The sequence below is a fragment of the Gymnoscopelus microlampas genome (assembly GCF_963454915.1).
Source record: "Gymnoscopelus microlampas genome assembly, chromosome: 19".
Classification (NCBI taxonomy): domain Eukaryota; kingdom Metazoa; phylum Chordata; class Actinopteri; order Myctophiformes; family Myctophidae; genus Gymnoscopelus; species Gymnoscopelus microlampas.
The window spans coordinates 12,003,218-12,023,397 of NC_139956.1; the positions used below are offsets into that span (position 1 = coordinate 12,003,218).

Below are 20,180 nucleotides of genomic sequence, written 5' to 3' on the forward strand. Positions count from 1 at the left end.
TTTCAGCATGAGAGAAGGGTTGTTGGGTCATGGCAGATATGTGCGGAGGGGCCGGGGTAAGTGCTTGAGACACAGAGGGGAAAGTATGTAAGCTATGCAGTGGGAGGTAGGATGCTGAAGCTTTTTGTATCCCTTGTGGAATTCCGATTATTAAAGCCCTGCTGGCATTTTTGTGTGCTGGTGCTTTAGTTTGCCTCACATGTGTTACATTCCAACATACTTTGTAACTATCGTGAGGGCCGTGTGTCTGTGTGTGTGTGTGTGTGTGTGTATGTGTGTGTGTGTGTGTGTATGTGTGTGTGTGTGTGTGTATGTGTGTGTGTGTGTGGTGTGTGTGCGTGTGCGTGTGCGTGTGCGTGCGTGCGTGCATAAAGAAATGCATATTCTCATCAATCTACATCCTCTTCAAATCCAATTAGATGGAGATACAGTATGCTTTTGTTGTGACAAGAGACAGATACATAAACTAGCACGCACACACGCACGCACGCACGCACGCACGCACGCACGCACGCACGCACGCACGCACGCACGCACGCACGCACGCACGCACGCACGCACGCACGCACGCACACACACACACACACACACACACACACACACACACACACACACACAGTCTCCTGGCTCCTGGCTCCACTTGTTAGGACCGGTCACCATGTTGCCATGGTGACCAGACCTGCTCTCCAATGAGAAAGAGGCCACTGCCACCATGTGAAGTGGGGCAGAAACAATTTCTTAAATGTGAAAGAACCAAACTGGAACTTTAATCCTCTTAGCCAGACGCTGGCTAACAAAGCTCATTGTTGTACAGGAAATATGCTTTATGTTAACGCTCAAGTCAAATCCTGTAGTACTTAATGCTGTGTAAATTCTCTCTTTTTGCATTGTATCTTTTTAGTTTGTGGACCTGTTGTGTACTTGTGTTTTTTTTTTTCTTGTTTTTATCTTTTGGCCCTATTCTGGCTAGGTCTCACTTATAAAATATGTTTTTATAGTCTCAATGTGACTTTCTGGTTAAGTAAAGGTTATATAAATACAAGATTCAAAAGGGCAGCTTGAGGTTGCCATATTTCAGAGGGAGTGTTTATCAAATGACGGCTGTCCTTTTTAATCAAATTCAGGGGGACCATAAACGTTACGCCCTTTAGTTAATGGAATCAAAAACACTCTTTTACACAGTTGTCTCATTCATGTAATTCATTAGTCACACAAGCAAAGTCATTTCGGCAATTAAAACTGGAGCATTTCAAGGCCTCCAGATGGCTGTGATGCCTCTTCCTCCCAGCAGGACAGATATATTGCATTTAATTTGAGCAGTCATTGTTGGAACATCAGCTAAGAGCCTTGATCTCCTGAAAGGTTACATATTCATTGGTTTGGTAGATAACAAACTATCTCCCATTGCGTTTTAGACACCCACACTTCTTTGAGTTTTCATGCTCACCCGCACACAGTCTTCACTTGAGATATCAACAGAGATATCAAAAGTCTCTTGCACACCTGAATAGAAATCTTTGTGACAAGTGCGTTGGTGGAGTAGACGTGTATACTTTGAGGAATCCAGGACACCCGTCTTCACTGCTCGATAGAGATATCAAATTATTCCTCAAAGTATACATGTCTACTCCACCAGCGCACCCGTCACAAAGATTTCTTCAGGGGTGCAAGAGACAGTTGATGACCTGAATTTTCATACGCAAAATAAATCGAAGTGAAATGTATGTAATTGCTTTCGCAGTAGAGATATGTGCTTTTGGTTTAAATACCTTTCAATGTTTGTTTTGGTTGTTTCCAACAACTCCAGTTGTCTCTGTCCATGAGCTTTTTGCCAACAAATCACTGATTTATTCGGCTTTGAACAGTGGGAGAACAATATGCAATGACACATTTAGACATAATAGTAATTATTAACTTGATAAGAAATGTCTGGCTCAAAACACTGCTACACATCTCTACAAACGATGGCTAAACATTCAAAGATGTTGTCAATGTGATGACAAAATGTGATGACAAAACCACAAAATGTATTCATCTCGTTAATTCTGTTTCTAGGGAGGTAGCCCATCGCAACTCGGAGGTGACCTCGGTGACTCCGTCGCTACAGTGAAGCCTAATGGCGGCCATCTCTCCTACCCAGAAATCTCCACTGTCCCACATATCAATGGCAAGCCTTCGGCTGAAGAATTTGAGCATGTTATTCAGTCCATGGCACAGGTATGACTCATGTAAAATACAGGAAGACACTGAGCTGGTTGTGCACTGCTTTGAGTTCAGTCTGAGCCGAGGCAGTCCCACCAGATTTATCGTCTGTGTTTTTAAGCATTTGTGATCTGTTTCATATTTAAAAATCCAACATCTCATTTGTAAAAGCCTCTTGGTGACCTTGATCAGGTTTTGTTAACTAATATACAAAGACATTCAAAGTTGAGACTTCTATATTGCTTGATCTGCTCATCTCTCCTGAGGCACTTCAAATAGATTTCTATGTGTTGCCTATTGCTTTGATGCTCCAGTAAGACTATGAACGGCTAAGTAACTCTCTCTCTGTGTGTGTGTGTGTGTGTGTGTGTGTGTGTGTGTGTGTGTGTGTGTGTGTGTGTGTGTGTGTGTGTGTGTGTGTGTGTGTGTGTGTGTGTGTGTGTGTGTGTGTGTGTGTGTGTGTGCGTGCTCGCTCGCGTGCCTGAATGTGTGTGTGGGTGTGCGTGCATGTGTGTGTGTGTGTGTGTGTGTGTAAACCGGTGATGCAGGGACGCTATGTGACACATGTGGATCTTCTAAAACCGGTGTCAGGTGGTCTGGGCTTCAGTGTGGTAGGACTGAAGAGCGAGCACCGCGGCGAGCTGGGAATCTTCATCCAGGAAATCCAGCCAGGAAGTGTGGCGTACTGGTAAGGAAACATCAAGAATAGAGCTGCATCATATATTGTTTCAGCATCGACATCGCAATGTACAAATGTGCCATTAGATATTAGTATTGTACTAAAAAACAATGACTAGCTAAATGCATCATTGACGGGGGTCCCCAGGGATCTATCCTTGTACAAGCTCATAGCGCGTCACAACACTTTAACTTGTAGATCTGCTATTTTTGCCGAATGTTCGCCAATTATGACATGCCCTGAATAGGGATGCTAGGTTCCAAGTGGTTAATCAGGTAAGAAAGAAAAACAGTACTGTCCAACTGATTTAAATGATAAAAAAAATGATTTACTGACTTCTTGGTAACTGGTCTTGAAAGTACGTGGTCACAGAGGTGTAGAGTCAACCAGAGTATTGAAGAAATGTACTCTTCACCCTAATCATTGCTAGGGTTGTACATTCTTTACAAAATGAGCCATTGAAAGTTGGTTTATCTGCACATATCAGCATTCAGCACTTGCATGGTGCAGGGGTAGTATTCCTGTCCACCACTGCGGACAGTGCGGAGGCCATGGGTTCGAATCATCCACAGTGCCTCCAGCTTGGCCGAGCGTCCAGACGAGCACAATTGGCCGTGTTCAGGGGAGAGATGCTGGGTGGGGATGTTTGCACTAGCAACTCCTACGGGCTGGGTGTGGCGTCTGTCATCGGGGGTGCTGAGTGTTTAGGAGTGTGCTTTCCCACATGCGCTATGTCGTCCCAGTTGGGGCTCCTCAGTGTTAGCAGAGAGTGTCAGCAGAGACAAGACTGCACAGAATGTGTGGGGAATTATTTGGGGTTTGGCGTAAGAACAACATTGGGGAAACTATGGCAACTCTGAATATTTATTTTTATAAAACAAAGTTCTGCACATTTATGTAACTCCTTTTTGCAATATGTGACGGCAAAAAACTAAACTATTTGCAAGGACATTTTTTCCAATATCATTCAGGCCAAGGGGTATTTGATATCCTAAAACACACCAAGCATCACAATTATCACTACACACTAGTTTGACTTCCGTCCCAGATGTGTTGTGAGGGAGTGCCTAACTTGTGCAAAATGGGATCAATATCATGTGTGCTTTCAGTCTAAAAGCTACATGGTTAATATATTCTTTAAAAATTCATGACTATTCTGCAAAAATATTAGAAAGCTTGTTTCACCAAGATTGTGATATGTTATCGATTCCCTCCGATTTAATATTTAATTTTGATGATAAATATTTCATATTTTCGCTTTCACTTGCAAATAAAATCTGGGGGAAATATTAATTCCACGCTGGGCACTGTGGAGAATAATTTTCTTTTGCACTTTGTATTTCCTGGAGTGGTGTTTTAACTGCAACCAGAACTGAACCATGCCTCAGATGATTACTAATGCTGCACAGCTTTTTTTCCCTTATTTTCCACTTTCTTCGGACTGCACCCCCAGGCCAGCGTAATAACTGGATGGGGGCGCACTACAAATCCTGAACCTATGAACCCATGCACAGCTCCATACTTGGCCTGTGGGTAGATTCAAGCAGATCTTCAAGTGATTCTGTGGTCAGAATTAAGCATGGCATGGCGTTTGTGTTACCCCAAAGGTAGCTTTACTCCAAAACCTCAAAAGACTCTAAACTTGATATAAAATAGAGCCCGACCCATTTCTGGGTCTGGTGCCAATCCCGAGTCCTAGACCTCTGGTTACCGATGTTTTGTCTTACATTTTGAAAATGTAATTTCAGAACATTTAACTAGAACTTTATTTATCCACTTGGTTGGAAAATGGTTAAAAAATAGCATATCTAAAGAGAGATTGTAGAGCTGATATGTTTTCATATTTTTGAAAACTGGGACATTTGTGTCTATAATGACATGCTCAGAAGGGACGGCAGGTTGAAAGTGTAAAATAAATGTGACACTTCGGATGTACATTACATTACAGTATATGTATAATTGCTGAATAGCTGAATAGCAAAATAATGGCCGATATATCGGGCAAAGCGATATGTCGTTATAATAGAATAGAAACATCCATTAATTAAATGCTGTCTTCTCTATACAGTGATGGGAAGCTGAAGGAAGCGGACCAGATCTTGGCAATAAACGGCCAGCCCCTGGACCAGACGGTGACCCATCAGCAGGCCATCAGCATCCTGCAGAAGGCTTCAGAGAGGGTGGACCTCACCGTAGCCAGGGGACCCATACCCCAACTGGCCACCCCTGTGGTATCACGCACGCCCTCTGCTGCCAGCACCCTGTCAGCAAACTCCAGTGCGGTAAGAAGAATGCATACCTTCTCTCGCAATCGGCAGTTTAATGGGACTAAACACACGAACACACACGCACGCACGCACGCACGCACGCACGCACGCACGCACGCACGCACGCACGCACGCACGCACGCACACACACACACACACACACACACACACACACACACACACACACACACACACACACACACACACACACACACACACAGAGAGATGGAAGCATGCACGCACAGCAATACTTGTGCACCTTCTGAGACCATGCTAATGGTCACACATGCTCGATATAACATATGGCACATTAAACACACAGAGGCGTGTGTTTGTGCACATACACACAGGTGCAATTCCCCGGGGTGGCATCTCTGTGGTGTTACGCTCCAGTGAGGAAAAATGCACACGCTTGCATGCATGTATGTAGGATCCCATGCCTCAGATGATTTACCAGTGCAGCAGAGATCCATCCCTGACCTGCAGTTAGATTCAAACACATCCTCCACTGATACCGGATGAATGACTGCTGCTATCGGGGCGAAATGTTATATTTTCTTCAAAGAACCTGCTGACTGCACGGAAGATGCAGCCAAAGCCTTCCCATCGCTCCTCGCTATAAGATAGGCTTATTAAAACCTGAGCAGTGAGACGAAAAAGGACTTCCCACATTTATACCTTATATACTACAAATATATTAAACGTTTACTTGTATAGCGCTTTTTGAAACGAGGTTACACATTGCTTTACAAATACTGGATAAAAGTTATCATGAAAGAGATTAAAGTAGTTAAAGTAAAAAGATAAACAAAAATACAAGTGGAAGGTGATAAGCATGGACACAAGAGAGGGATTAAGTAGATAAAATAAACAAACAAACACTATGAAAAGGTCTTGACATTGAATTGTTTTCAGAAGTGATTTAAAAGAATGACTTTGCTAGCCTTTAGGTCTGCAGGCAGGCCGTTCCTGGCCGCAAAAGGCTCAGGTATAGTAATGAGGCCAGTTTTAGGAACAAACAAGTGAGCCCAATCTGAGGATCTCAGACTGCACTCAGGTTCATACGGGACCAGCATATTTAAGGAGCCAGGAGTCTGGCCTTGCAAAGCTTTCAAATGCATCAGTAAAATCTTGAATACAATTCCGAAACTCAGCGGCTGTATTTTACACCAGTTGGAAACAGAGTACAAAGTAGGCTAATAGGCTCTAGGCACAGCAGCCAATACTGTAAATAAATTGGGCCTCTTCTACTTCCTCCACAGGTGTTACCAATGATACTAATGAAGGCTCTGTTCCATTCTGGTCAAACAGAGTCAGGCCGGGTGCTGATATTGTGCATGTTGGCTCACTGGAAAGACGGCTACACCAGTGAGTCTCAAAGTGTAGTCCAGGTACGATTTGGGGTTCCCATTGCAGCCAAATCGGGAGCGGTACTGGCACGTGCCGTCGGGGGTTCTGCCGGGTTGAATGGGAAAACATGGCACAAGCTGACTAAATAAGCAATTTAGACTTTTTTTACAACGCCGTCCTAAACATTTTAGTTCCCGGGAAAATCTTAAACATCTGTAGGTGTTTGGGACTACCTTTACTTTTTGGATACAATGTTGCCGATTGAGAAGCACCTTCAGCACCAGCACGACCTGTACCACAACTTCATTGACTTCAAAAAAGCCTTTGACCGTGTCTGGCATGAAGGGTTATGGCAGGTGCTCAGAAACTACAACTTCAACAATAACATCATACAGGTCATCCAAGCACTCTACACGGACTCAAGCAGTGCAGTTCTCATAAACAACAGCATGGGAGAACCTTTTAAAACATCTATTGGGGTCCGTCAAGGCTGTCTCCTCTCCCCTGTCCTATTTAACATCTTTCTGGAAAACATCATGGATGAAGCACTCCAAGAATTCCACACCTCCATATCCATCGTAGGAAGACCCATCTCCAACCTCCGCTTCGCTGACGACATCGACCTCATGGGGAAAAGCGAGGCCGAACTCCAGGAACTCACCACCAGACTGGAAGAGGCGGCGAGAGCATATGGCATGGAGATAAGTGCAGAGAAAAGTAAGATCCTGGTCAACAGCCACAACCATGTATCTCCAACGAAGATCACAATGAACGGGCAGACGCTGGAGGAAGTAAAGGACTTTAAGTACCTCGGGTCCTATGTGAGTGAAGATGGCAGCTCCACAAAAGAGATAAAAGCAAGAATTGGCATTGCAACATCAGCCATGACGAGACTGGCCAGTATTTGGAAAAGTAACACCATCAGCTTCCCAGTGAAGGTCAGACTTTACAAGTCACTTGTACTCTCCACCCTACTCTATGGCTGTGAGAGCTGGACACTCACAGCGGACACTGAGCGCAGGGTACAGTCCTTTGAAAGCAAGTGCTATAGAAGAATGCTACATATTTCATATAAAGAACACCGGACAAACGATTATGTTAGACAGTTAGTCACCACCCATGCTGGAGAACAGGAACCCCTACTCTCAACAGTAAAACGTCGCAAACTGGCCTGGTATGGTCATGTCACAAGACATACCTCCCTGCCAAAGACCATCCTACAGGGGACAGTGGAGGGGAAGCGGAGAAGAGGCAGGCAGAGAAAGTCCTGGATGGACAACATCAAGGAATGGACTGGCTGCAGCTTCCAAACCCTGCTACGCACAGCAGAAGATCGTGAGCGCTGGAGATCCCTGACTGCCCAAGCATCCACCATGACACCCCTACGGCCCCCTAGGCCATGGGATGAGTGAGTGAGTGTTGTGAAAAAGGTGATCTTCACTACGTTTGGACAGACTCTGCCGGGAGCCGGTACAGTGAGACCTCATCTCGGAGCTATCGTGGAGAGTGAGGTTCCAAATGGGGCTAGTATACTCTCAGAGTTATGGGGGTCCTCCTTGAAATTCAAAAGTTGGAGAACCACTGAGCTACACTAAATGGAACAGAGCCTTCATTAGAACCATTGGTAACACTTGTGAAGGAAGTAAGGAAGAGGCCCAATTTCTTTACAATATGGCCACTGTGCATAGAGCCTATTATGAAGAAATAAAAGCATGAAAGGCCTTTCCAAGGTCTGCACATTATAAGAAAGCCTTAATTGTGGCTGCTTCTCAGCTGGAGGAAGCGTGATTGTAGAACGCTTGTCACTTTTTGTCATCATGTCACATTGTAATTGCCCATTATGACCAATTATTGGTACCAAGAAAGAGTCCCCCTCCCAGCCATCGTTAAGAGACTCAAACGACTTTATATCCCAGCTCAAAATTATCCGCACACAAATGATACCATTCTTTTACAATGTTGAGTGTGAGCTATTGAACTTGTGTTAGTGTTACACCTGAAGCAACATTAAAATATGTATGTGTGTCTTTCATGTGAATCCAGTGGCAGCATGTGGAGACCATTGAACTTGTCAACGACGGCACAGGGCTGGGCTTCGGCATCGTGGGTGGAAAGACCACTGGGGTTATCGTCAAGACCATCCTCCCTGGAGGCATCGCTGATCAGGTACCTAGATGGCTGCATATATCTCTTGTCTCACAAGGAGTGTTTTGGGCAGAGTTCAGCCTTGCCTATACTGTACAGGGAATAGAAAAATTACTGAATAGGAAAAAAAAACATGTTGAACTCAATTGACAAAAAAATATTTGATTGCTCATCCAGGCCTTATGGCGCTGCATTTGGTGACAATAATCTAAGCTGGCTAAGTGCTTTTCACTCAAGGGTAACTTTGCTTTAAATGCGATGAATATTTAAAACAGCATTGCTAAAATAGCTTAGGGCGCAATGAAGAATACATTGTGAATTGAATACGCCAGAGGCCCCTCCCTAGGCAAGAAATAATCACCAGTGAAGAATGTAGTATGTATGAGCAGCTTTTGTATTACCCTGTGAGACTTAAGACCGATTTATACTTGGTTGCGTGCTGTGTCGCGCACTGAAAATAGTAGATGTACAAGCTCACAATGTGCTGTGCTGCGACGGGTTGTTAGTTTGTAGTTTTGTGTGCTACACCGACGCGCACAATGAGTGAGGCAACCTAATAGTTTGCCAGGACGTGTCTTCAGTGAGCACACCTTAGCCCTGACAAAGTTACAATATTACAAGGGGTTTGATTCGCTTTAGGGCAGTGGTTCACAAACGTTATAGCTCAAGACCCAAAAAAGAAATTTGATGTCTAACATGGTTTGTTCTGCTCCAGGATGGCCATCTGCACAGCGGCGACCACATCCTGAGGATCGGTGACACGGATCTGTACGGCATGGGCAGTGACCAGGTGGCGCAGGTCCTCAGACAGTGTGGTAACAGGGTGAAGCTGGTCGTCACCAGGGGTCCCGTGGACGAGGGCATCACGGCCACTGTCGTCTCATCCTCGGTGCTGCCCACTGTCAACGAGCAACAGGTGGGCACTGGGCATATACATTGTAAAAAGTGTACATTTTAACAACACAAATCTTGTATGGGGTCCCTGGCACAGGATATTTTCAGATGGGGGTCCGCAGACAAAATACATTTTAATCTGGTGGTCCTTGACATGAAAACATGTGGGAACCACTGGTTTAAAAAACATTAGGAAGCAAGCCCCAACTTCGCCCAAAGTCGCTTATTATAAGCTTAACTTAACTAACTTAACTTTACAAATGTTTCACAAAATCAGGGTCCCATTAATCCAATTAAAACCCAATTATTTGAAAGTAAGCCGTTATTTAAATGACAAGTTGACTTTTGGAAGGTGCACGTATTTCATCTGACAGCTAAAATACTTGGAATATGACAGCAAAAAAAATAACATTGTGTTGATATATTATGATAATAATGAAATAACAGAAGGGGGAAATTCATGCAAAACATGTCCAGTCACATTTACAAAGTCACACATGGATATGAAAGGAGAAGTGAGATGCCATGGGTTTGAGTCTGGTCCTGCTGCATGTCAGACACTACCATAATGTTCTTACAAAGATCACAGGACCTCGTGGATGACACAAGCAGAGGTTAACTACTTAAGCCAGACTAAGCCAGACTTAGTCATATGACAAATAGCAAACATAGCCCACCTACAAGCTCACAATGTGGGGCATCACTACATGAGGTGAGCTTGTAGATCTAATATTGTAGGACGAGGTGGCCGAGTGGTTTAAACCGATGGATTGCTAATCCATCTAACTGAATAGGTAGAGGACCCACCTGGGAAGCAATGGCAACACTAGTAAACAGGAAACCCCTTGATATGGGGCTTTAAATTATATGAAATATAACCCTAATTGATATGTTTAAAATTGTTCCAGATTGGACCTTCAGACATATCATATGTTGCCACACATGCATTTTACAATGTTGACTGAGCTATAGTGATATATCTATTGATCAGACAAGGCGCCTCATTCAGACACTTTGAGTGTGAATTTCCTTTGAGATAAGCAGATTCTCTGCATACAGTGTCTGGCATGACAATGATGCTTTGATTTCCATATAATAGAGTCCAAAGCAACAATACGTACACTGGAGAAGGAAAGGGAAGTCTCTCAGCTCTCAATAGAAAACGTTATTTTAAATAACAAAGTTTCAACTGAAACAGGTCTTCATCAGGTCCGATGAAGAGCCGTTTGGGTTGAAACGTTGTCATTTAAAATGGCCCTTCCTTTTCCATTGATTTCCATATAACACACAGACGGACATCACATAATAAGGTATATACTTAATGTCTGAATTGTATTGGACATGAAGTTCTGTCTTCCATTTCCTTTCCTGTCTTGTTTTGTCAGGTGTGGAATAAAGGAAGGAGGGTGGTTTGGGAGAATTAGAATAGTGGGTTACGTCAGCTGTTAGTCATTCTTTTGGAGAGCGCTGACAGCACTAAATGCTTGCAAACAACAATTTCATGGCCGTTGTCAAATCTGTGCTCCATTTACATACAAATGCATCTCAGTGACTCGTGCATTATATTATACCCTGTCATCCTCACGCACGTCAGCTGCATTCTGTCCGTGTCTGACATGGTCAGCGTGCACAATAAACCATAGTGTTTGAAGATAATAGAAAGTCAGGGGTTGAGCGCTGTTGGCCATTTGTAGGATTTAGGGAACGCAGGCTTATCTTTGTGCTACCATTCTCTTAGTCACACATTCCTGCTGCTTGGCAATGGCTTGATGTTGGCTCAACTTTCCTGTTTAGGGGGATGGGTTGGGACGATATGAAAATTTCATGTCACGATTATCGTGGCCAAAATAATAACGATATTATTGCTTGTAGATGCTTAAAACAAAAAAAATGCCACTTTTGTTGACACTTGCCACTTGAACCCAGCATCCATATTCTGGGGGTACCATTAGCCAAAAATTGCCATTGTGTTGCAGATCTACAAGCTCACACTGTTGTACTGTAGATCTGCTATTTTTAGCGAAGAGATTTAGTGTAGACATATGTACAAAGTACATAGCCAACTCGAGTCCAGTGTACGATGAAGGACAATTTCACAATGATATAAAATGTCTACGATATGATAATTGTGTTTTTTTATTGCGATATACAAGAATAAGTGATTATCATCCCATCCCTACTTGCAGGCTTATCTTTTTGCCACCGTTCTTTTAGTCACATGTTCCTGCGGCTTGGCAGTGGCCTGATGTTGGCTCACCTTTCCTGTATCACTGTTTCTACAGAGCTATGAGGAGGAAGAAGACACAGAGGCCTTTGAAGTGAAGCTCACCAAGAACGCCCAGGGTCTGGGGATCACCATTGCAGGCTACGTGGGAGACAAAAATTCAGGTGAGAGTCGGTAGATTTCGGCGAGTTTTACAATTTAGCAAATGGTGTAAGCGTCAGCCATATGTTTCTGCACCGGTGTCTTTATCAGTTATTCAGTATAACCTCTGTTTCTGTGTTCAAAAAAATCATTCCAACTAAATTTAGATTATGACTTGCTGTCATGACTCATGAGCCTTTGTGTAAGAAATTGGGCCTTAGCATTATCACCGTTCTGCAGCAGCATATCAAATATGATTCATGTATTTGAAGAGTAAAAAATCAAACGGAAAACACAAGGATGCCCAGTGTCACTATTTAACAAAAGCCAACCACTGAAGTGACATTTCCCTCTCTCTTCCATGGATGTTAGCGATATCTTTGTTAATGGATACCTCTATTTTTTTCTCCACTTCTCAGAGCCCTCTGGCATTTTCGTTAAGAGCATAACTAAAGACAGCGCTGTTGAACAGGATGGCCGTATCCATGTGGGAGACCAGATCATCGCTGTAAGTACTTCACTTCACTCGATTTAATTAAAACTTCTCTTCATTTACTGGCATGAGGTAAATTGCTCAATGTGTGCTTTATCCCATTTATATTAGAGATTAAATGTATTAATTTAGACAACGGGAGGGGATTATATAAGAGTCAGATCGTTATACACTCAGGCACTTAGGGATAAAGTCTTGAACAACACATCAGCAAGGAAGTTAAACTCTCGTGTGTTGGGCCCGAGTTAACTTGTCTTCTGTCTTGAGTTTGACTTAATTTGTCTTCTGTCTTGAGTTTGACTTAAAGCGCAAACCAAATATTAAATATTTGTGCTGTGTTTTCAAAAATTCTCACAAAGTCTTGATTTGACCTAGGGGATTACCATGTCTGTGTTCTACAAATCCTCACGCAGTGAAATTACATCGGTAATGCGCTGCAGGAACGAACTTAAAAAACACTTAATGGACTGTTAACGAAGTCTGAATTATTCAAATGCGTGAGGCTTAATGCTCCCCAGAATTATTTAAATAAACAAAGTGGCTGCCAAAGGAGATTGGGGGATACACACACGCCCGGTGCACCCTTCCTCCGTTGCTGTTGTTAGCATTCCTCTCAATGTTAATTACCATTGAGATCAAACCAATTTCACTTATGCTAATCATGTGTATTTGTTGACTGCCAATTCAGTGCTTGACTGCGGCTGCTCTAACCCCCTCCTCCCGGTCTAATCCCCATGCCATTGGTTCTCAACCTTTTTCATGTCAAGGACCCTCCAAATTAATGTATTTGGCCGCGGAGCAGCATCTGAAAAGATTTTTGTACCAGGGACCCCATACAAGATTTGTGTTGTTAAAACAAAACAACTCAAGGACCCCTGGGGGGTTCCCGGACCCCACTTTCATAATCACTGCCCCATAATATATGCACACAATTTGTTGCCCCCTGCAGGTGGATGGCGTGAACATCCAGGGCTACACCAACCAGCAGGCGGTAGAGGTACTGAGACACACAGGGCAGACGGTCCACCTCAAGCTGGTTCGGCGGGGCTTCCAGCCGGAGGAGGTCCCTCCGCCGGTGGTGGCCCCTGGAGCCGCCACCCTCCCCGCCTATACCACCGCCACCATCCCCAACACCACCGCCGTCGTCCTCAGGGAATTGGAGAGGACGGACAGCCAAGGTCATTATAGTTTTGCGTTTTTCATTCGTTTTTATTAAGCAGTGCTAGCCACTTCTACATCTGACTATGTATGTATGTATGTATGTATGTATGTATGTATGTATGTATGTATGTATGTATGTATGTATGTATGTATGTATGTATGAATGAATGAATGAATGAGGCATAAACAGCTGCAACTAATTACACTAATTTAAGAGAGGGAGACAGCTGCAGCCTGCCTGATCTTTTGTTAACAGTATTTGGGTGTGAGTCACTGCTTACTTTCTTTTAGTTTTGTAGCTGTAGTTTACACTGCGGACAGAGAGGAGACTGCTCAAGGTAGCGAGGACGAGGCCCAGAATGTAGGCCACTGTCCTTGTTTAATCACAGCTCTGTCAAGAGTACTATTACCTGATGCAGGAATTTTGGTTTGACCTCTAAATTCAATCTACACTTTACACAGTTTAAGCTTTTAGCAGAGGCTCTTATCCAGAGCCACTTGCAAAAACAGGAGGCCCTGAGTGAGATCCTTTGCAGAGATAACTTGGATAACTCCCATCAATGTATAGGGAAGACTGCCTTACTGAATGAAGACTTTATTAACCACTTAAACCCTATATACTTCATTGACCGGAGTTGCCCCGGGCTTTATATTAGGCCCGCTTCTTCTTTCCCCTCTAGACCAAAACGTTGAGCTTGTTGATCTTCTTTTTTTGCCGGATGTTCGCCCCCCAGAATAGGGACACTAGGGTTCATTTCCTCAACTCACATCCGGAATTGCTTGCAAATATGAGTTTACATTTCTGAATTGACATGAAACACAACATGATATCGTCGCTGTCAGGCAGAAAACCTTGTAGATATGAGGTTTCCACCCGACATGGGACAATATTGAACTCGCCGCTGTCATGGGGCTTCCATATCCGCTTCACCATTAGTTAACCCATTAAGACCTGAAGCCGATTCTACAAATGTCTTCTAAATCCTAACAGTATCCTGAAAAAACGTAGGTTGCTATATCAGTGGTGCTCAAACTTTTTCATACCCCCATCTCAAAATATGTTGTTCCAGGGACCTCTAGAAGCAAAGATTTGAGTAAAAAATGTTTGCTTTAAAACAATATATATTCAAAGATTTGCACACATTTTCACGATTTTTCAAAAATAGCAGATCTACAAGCTCGTAGCGCGGCACTCGGTGCCGCGCTACGAGCTTGTAGATCTGCTATTTTTGAATAGCCCAAAGTGTAAAATAATGCTTTTTAGCTCAAATCAAAAAGTGACACAGTTGCGTCCCAGGTCTTAACGGGTTAACACCACGACTTCAATCCTTCACATGTGGCCAGGAACCTTTTACTTACGCTTCCACCCCCCCAAAAACCACAACCGCAGCTCTATAGATAGAAACCAGAGCCCTCCTCCGCCCTGACGGGGAGACCTTGAACTAGATGAGGTCTGTAATTGAGTCCGTAGTAAACATCAACACATAATGCAGCAAGCAGCGCTGCAGGGAAACTCTCATCATAACACACTCTGGAGCATTGGTAGTCAGGACAGGAGCAAGCTCACAGTTCAGAGCTCAGGAAAACGATTACATGTATGTACTGGTTAGCTATGATGGATATACTGCTCAATACATGCATGTGCATGCCCATGGGTACGCTGTAATGGCGGGTCTTTGGGTTCGTTAAAGTTAAACGCTGAGGATTTTACTACGTGGTGCACAGTGGTGAACAGTATGTACATTTACTTGAGTACTGTATGCTACTTTTTATTGCAGTATTTGTTTTAGTTTTTTCGCAAGCTGATCTCCGCTAAATTTTAAATAGGATTTGAAATATTGTACCTTTGACTCCACTGCATTTCTAGGAAGGGACTCTCGGGAAGAAACGTCCAAAAATATATCATGGATTAACCACTTAAAGGACTTTGTTTTTTTACAACCAAGGTTTATGTTTTAGCTTGTAATTAAAGTAAATAAAAGATGAGTGTTCATTTTTTTTCATTTACTGCTTTCTATAGTTTTTGCAATTTTTGCGATCTTTTTTTACAGTGGGCGGGGGCATTCGGGCAGGTGGCTAAATATGTTCTTTTTACACAATAACCCTGCGATTTCTTTATTATTATTTACAGTAGCTCTTCTAGCCCCCAATGACTCACATCTGGCCATCAAAGACCACTGGACCTTTTTTATTGTGTAAAAAAAAGACATATTTAGCCACCTGCCAGAATGCCCCTGCCAATTGTAAAAAATATTGCGTAAATTGCCAAAACTATAGAAAGCAGTAAATGAAAAAAATGTAACACTCATCTTTTATTTACTTTAATTACAAGCTAAAACATAAACCTTGGTTGTAAAAAAAAAAAAGTTATCATTTAACCCCCAATACAAGCTCACTTCTAATTTAGAACATTTTTGAACATTTCTGAACATTTCTGAACATTTCTGAACATTTCTGAACATGTACTTCATTATTTGTACTTTTTAATACTTAATTACTTTAATATTTACTTCGAGCATATGCTTTGTCCACCGCTGCAGATGGTTGTTTTCATATTGTGCATTCCGTGGTCAGTGCGCATTTGTATCTTGTGTTTATTCTGCCATGCCGTCTTGCCATCCTTAACGGTGCTTTCATCCACTGCTCACAGATGAGAAGCCACTCCAGTCCCAAGTCGACATATCCGATGTCACTCCAGCCGAGGATCAGCTAACGGAGGACAGAAACGGTAGGAGGCTGACGTCCCTTTACTGAGCACACTGACATGATGACATAATGGAGACCGGTCCGCCAGGATGCAGGCTATTACGGCAGCACACTGAGCCCCCTCTAATTATGTGAAGTACTGAGACCGGTGCTGGCCATGGTTTCCCAGATAGCACCGTGATTGCAGAATAGTCACTGTCGGGTGGAAACCTTGTATGTTCAAAACATACCTTTCTTACTTACTTTTTACTCGTAGTTATTATTTAGTCACAAGCTCTTGTTCTTACCTTTTATTGGTTCAAGATTTATAAAATCCACAGACACACTTAATACTTAACCCATTAAGACCTGAGACCCGATTCTAAAAATGTCTTCTAAATCCTAACAGTTTTCTGAAAAACTTATGATGCTATATCAGTGGTGCTCAAAACCTTTTCATGTCAAGGACCCCCAAAAGTATATGTATTTTTGGCTGCGGACCCCCATCTCAAAATATTTGATTCCAGGGACCACCAGAAGCAAATATTTGAGTTAAAAATGTTTGCTTAAAAAATATATATGAAGATTTGCCTAAATGTTTATGATAAAAAAAAAAATAGCAGATCTAAAAGTTCATAGCGCAGCACGAAGTGACGCACTATGAGCTAGTATATCTGCTATTTTTTAATAGCCAAAGAAATGTAAAATGACACAGACGTTTCGCGGTTTTAATGGGTTAAAAAAAGTAATTTTCAAATAGCAACGCTAACGATCTGAGCTTGTAAATCCGCAATTTGTGCTACTTTTGTGTGACACTGTACTGTATACAAAGTTGAAACACGGAGATACGAGGTTTCTGCTCGACAGCGACGAGATGGCAGATGACATTTTCTTTGATGCGAGACTCGCCTCCCCTCTCCATCTGAAGCACTTTGCCTAGAGTTAGAGGGTAGTTAAGTTGCACTGCCTGGCGTGAATTGCTTTGCATAGATCTGCATACTGGTCCCCGCTGTTGTTGTTTTTGTTGCTTTTAAGCCGGTGCCATATATCATGTTTTTCAAGGGATCAAGCTAACGGCGTTTGAAGAGCAGGAGCTAATGAACAAGTGGATGGGGATTCTGGGGCCCAGCAATGAAGTCGTAGTAAGTGTTTTGTTTTTGTTGATCAAAAGCCGAGTTTCTCTTTCACTCGCACGGAAATTGTACTTTTAGACTCCCTCACCACCAGTACTTAGTGAACCCTTATGGGTCCTTTTTAGCACTCTCCCGAGTGTTTGTTTAACACTCGGGAGAGTGTAAACATTTTTACGTTGTGGCGTGACGGCCGAGTACACGCCACACTATTTTCCTGCCCGATACCGGTATACAATGTGTATTAATTAAGCATACAAGCCTCAGCTATTTTGGAGAATTTTCACCTATAATGACTTGCCAAAAATAGGGACACCAGGGTTAATGTGGCTAAACTCACCTTGCAACCTGAGTTTTTGAGTTATGGTTATGTTGCTATGCAGTGGTGGAAAGTGGTGGTACTTGACATACTTTTACTTTACATTAAGTATACTTCTACTCCACTCCATGTATTAGACATCCTTAGTTGCAAGTTACTTTGTAGATTTAGCAACGCGTAGCGAGCTTCTAGATTGGCTATTTTCGAAAAACATTTCACTAATGTTATTTTGATGCGTATACTTTTGTACTTTTAATCAAGTAAACTGTTGAATGCCAGACTTTTACCTGTTAAAAGAGTATTTCTACATTGATTGTGGTGCTTTCTTCCATCACCGCGTTTAGGTGGCTCAGGTGGAGAAATTCAGCGAGAACAGCGGCCTGGGCATCAGTCTGGAGGCCAACAGCGGCCACCATTACATCCGCTCCGTCCTGCCAGAGGGACCGGTGGGTCGCTGCGGAAAACTGTTCAGTGGAGACGAACTGCTGGAGGTAGAGGTCCTAAAAATAATTTAAACCATGACCTGAATATTTCAGACAGGTCATTAATATTTACAGGCTGCTGTATGGGGGGGGGCGGGGGGGGGGGGGGGGTTATGTGTGTCAAGCGGGGGGGAGGGTTATGTTGCTGCACGGCCGGGGACACAAGTGGCAAAAACATACGTCATTCTGTTCCATTATCATATTATAACATTGGTAGATCAACAAGCTAATTTATCGATCGATAGATAGATGGGTGGGTGGGTGGATGGATGGATTGATGGATAGAGAACAGCTACAACCATAATACATAGGGCTTAAGTAAGTGGTTAACCCATTAAGACCTGAAGCCGATTCTACAAAGTCTTCTAAATCCCAACAGTATTATGAAAAATTTAAAAAAAGTGGTTCTCAAACTTTTTCACGTCAAGGACCACCAAAATTATATGTATTTGGCTGCCAACACCCATCTCAAAATGTTTTGTTCCAGAGACCGCTTCAAAATATATATATTCAAAGATTTGCACAAATTTTCACGATTTTTCAAAAATAGCAGATATACAAGCTCGTAGCGCGGCACTCGGTGCCGCGCTATGAGCTTGTATATCTGCTATTTTTGAATAGCCAAAGTGTAAAATAATGCTTTTTAGTTCAAATGAAAAGTGACACAGATGTGTTCCAGGTTAAGTTGAACTTCATAACTATAATATTGTTCAATAATACTGCTAGCTTGACGCGGCTTGCATTTTACTCACCTCGACGTGCTGTTTACAAGTCATTAGACCACCTTGGGCAATAGAAAACTCGCTGTTACACACACCGTGCAACGGGCAAATGTATCATAATTATTTTACCGGAACGAGACACAGGTAATGCTTCAAATCCGCTGTAAAATGGGTGTCATATTTATTTCATTTCTTCCCGTCTGTCATCAAAGTTAAGAAGATTAGACCTACCTTATATACCAGACTTTTTTTTCCCTTTTAAGTCAGCATGCAGATTATTTTCTTTTCCGTAACCCATATATCTCCCATGATCCCCAGGTGAATGGCATCTCCCTGATTGGCGAGTCCCATAAGGAAGTGGTCAGCATCTTGAAGGAGCTTCCTCTGTGGGTGCACATGGCATGCTGTAGGCCCGCCCCTCTTCTGCAGACTGACATGGACGCTGACCAACCAGGAGCCCTGGCTTTTCCCTTAACGTCTGAAGTAAAGGTACAGTAGTGCATGGGTTCTCAAAGTGTGTGTGTGTGTGTGTGTGTGTGTGTGTGTGTGGGGGGGGGGGGGTCCATGGGGTCCCCAGCAAAAATAGTTAATATAACATCACAATCATTTTAACCACTTTATCCATTTATATGTTGGCTATTAAAAAATAGCATATCTACAAGCTCACAGCCCACAACATGTCACTATGCGACACATTGTGAGCTTTTTCAGATCTGCTGTTTTTCTGAAGTAGGGCTTGTGGTTATAATGTATTTCTTTGTTTTGTTTGGTTGCCGGAGAGACAATCAACTTCTCTTTTGAGAAATAAAAAGGTTTGGGAACCCCTGGTGTAAAAGTGTATATGCGCTGACAGACACGAATAAAAGAACATGCAGTATATAACAATAAATTACATTATAATAACTAATGAAGTTATGGAAATACGTTTGTCTAGACGTTTTAGAAATCTTATAACGGCTCATTTTCGGTGCATGAGTGAGCATTCAAAAATAATAGCCTCATATGGGAAACAAAATAGTGGATTGCAGTGCTGATATCATCACTTTCATTCTATGGTCCATTAGCATGCAGAGCTATGCATTCAGTATGTACAGTATGCCAGGGAGTGCCATTGCTCAGCAACATTGCAGCAGATAGGGAAGTCCCTCTCCTCCACATGCAATAATACTGCATCATGAAATACATAGGATGAAAATAAAAACGTTTTCCCCCCTCTTTATATCAACTAGAGCAGGGGTTCTCCAACTTTTTCATGTCAAGGACCCCGAAATGTATATGTATTTGGC

The 20,180-nt window shown here is 42.8% G+C and overlaps 1 protein-coding gene across 3 annotated transcripts in view; it reads left to right on the forward strand.

Annotated features, from left to right (window-relative positions):
* The window catches only part of mpdz (multiple PDZ domain crumbs cell polarity complex component), a 103,933-nt gene that overhangs the window by 15,843 nt on the left and 67,910 nt on the right, over nucleotides 1-20,180 (forward strand). For all 3 annotated transcript variants that reach the window (XM_084042677.1, XM_084042678.1, XM_084042679.1), the window contains exons 4-15: nucleotides 2,056-2,217; nucleotides 2,751-2,890; nucleotides 4,950-5,163; nucleotides 8,542-8,664; nucleotides 9,359-9,559; nucleotides 11,820-11,925; nucleotides 12,322-12,410; nucleotides 13,345-13,573; nucleotides 16,207-16,284; nucleotides 17,304-17,383; nucleotides 18,035-18,181; nucleotides 19,213-19,383. In XM_084042677.1, the coding sequence (XP_083898803.1) occupies nucleotides 2,056-2,217; nucleotides 2,751-2,890; nucleotides 4,950-5,163; nucleotides 8,542-8,664; nucleotides 9,359-9,559; nucleotides 11,820-11,925; nucleotides 12,322-12,410; nucleotides 13,345-13,573; nucleotides 16,207-16,284; nucleotides 17,304-17,383; nucleotides 18,035-18,181; nucleotides 19,213-19,383 (1,740 nt within the window). The remainder of the gene's footprint in view (nucleotides 1-2,055; nucleotides 2,218-2,750; nucleotides 2,891-4,949; nucleotides 5,164-8,541; nucleotides 8,665-9,358; nucleotides 9,560-11,819; nucleotides 11,926-12,321; nucleotides 12,411-13,344; nucleotides 13,574-16,206; nucleotides 16,285-17,303; nucleotides 17,384-18,034; nucleotides 18,182-19,212; nucleotides 19,384-20,180) is intronic.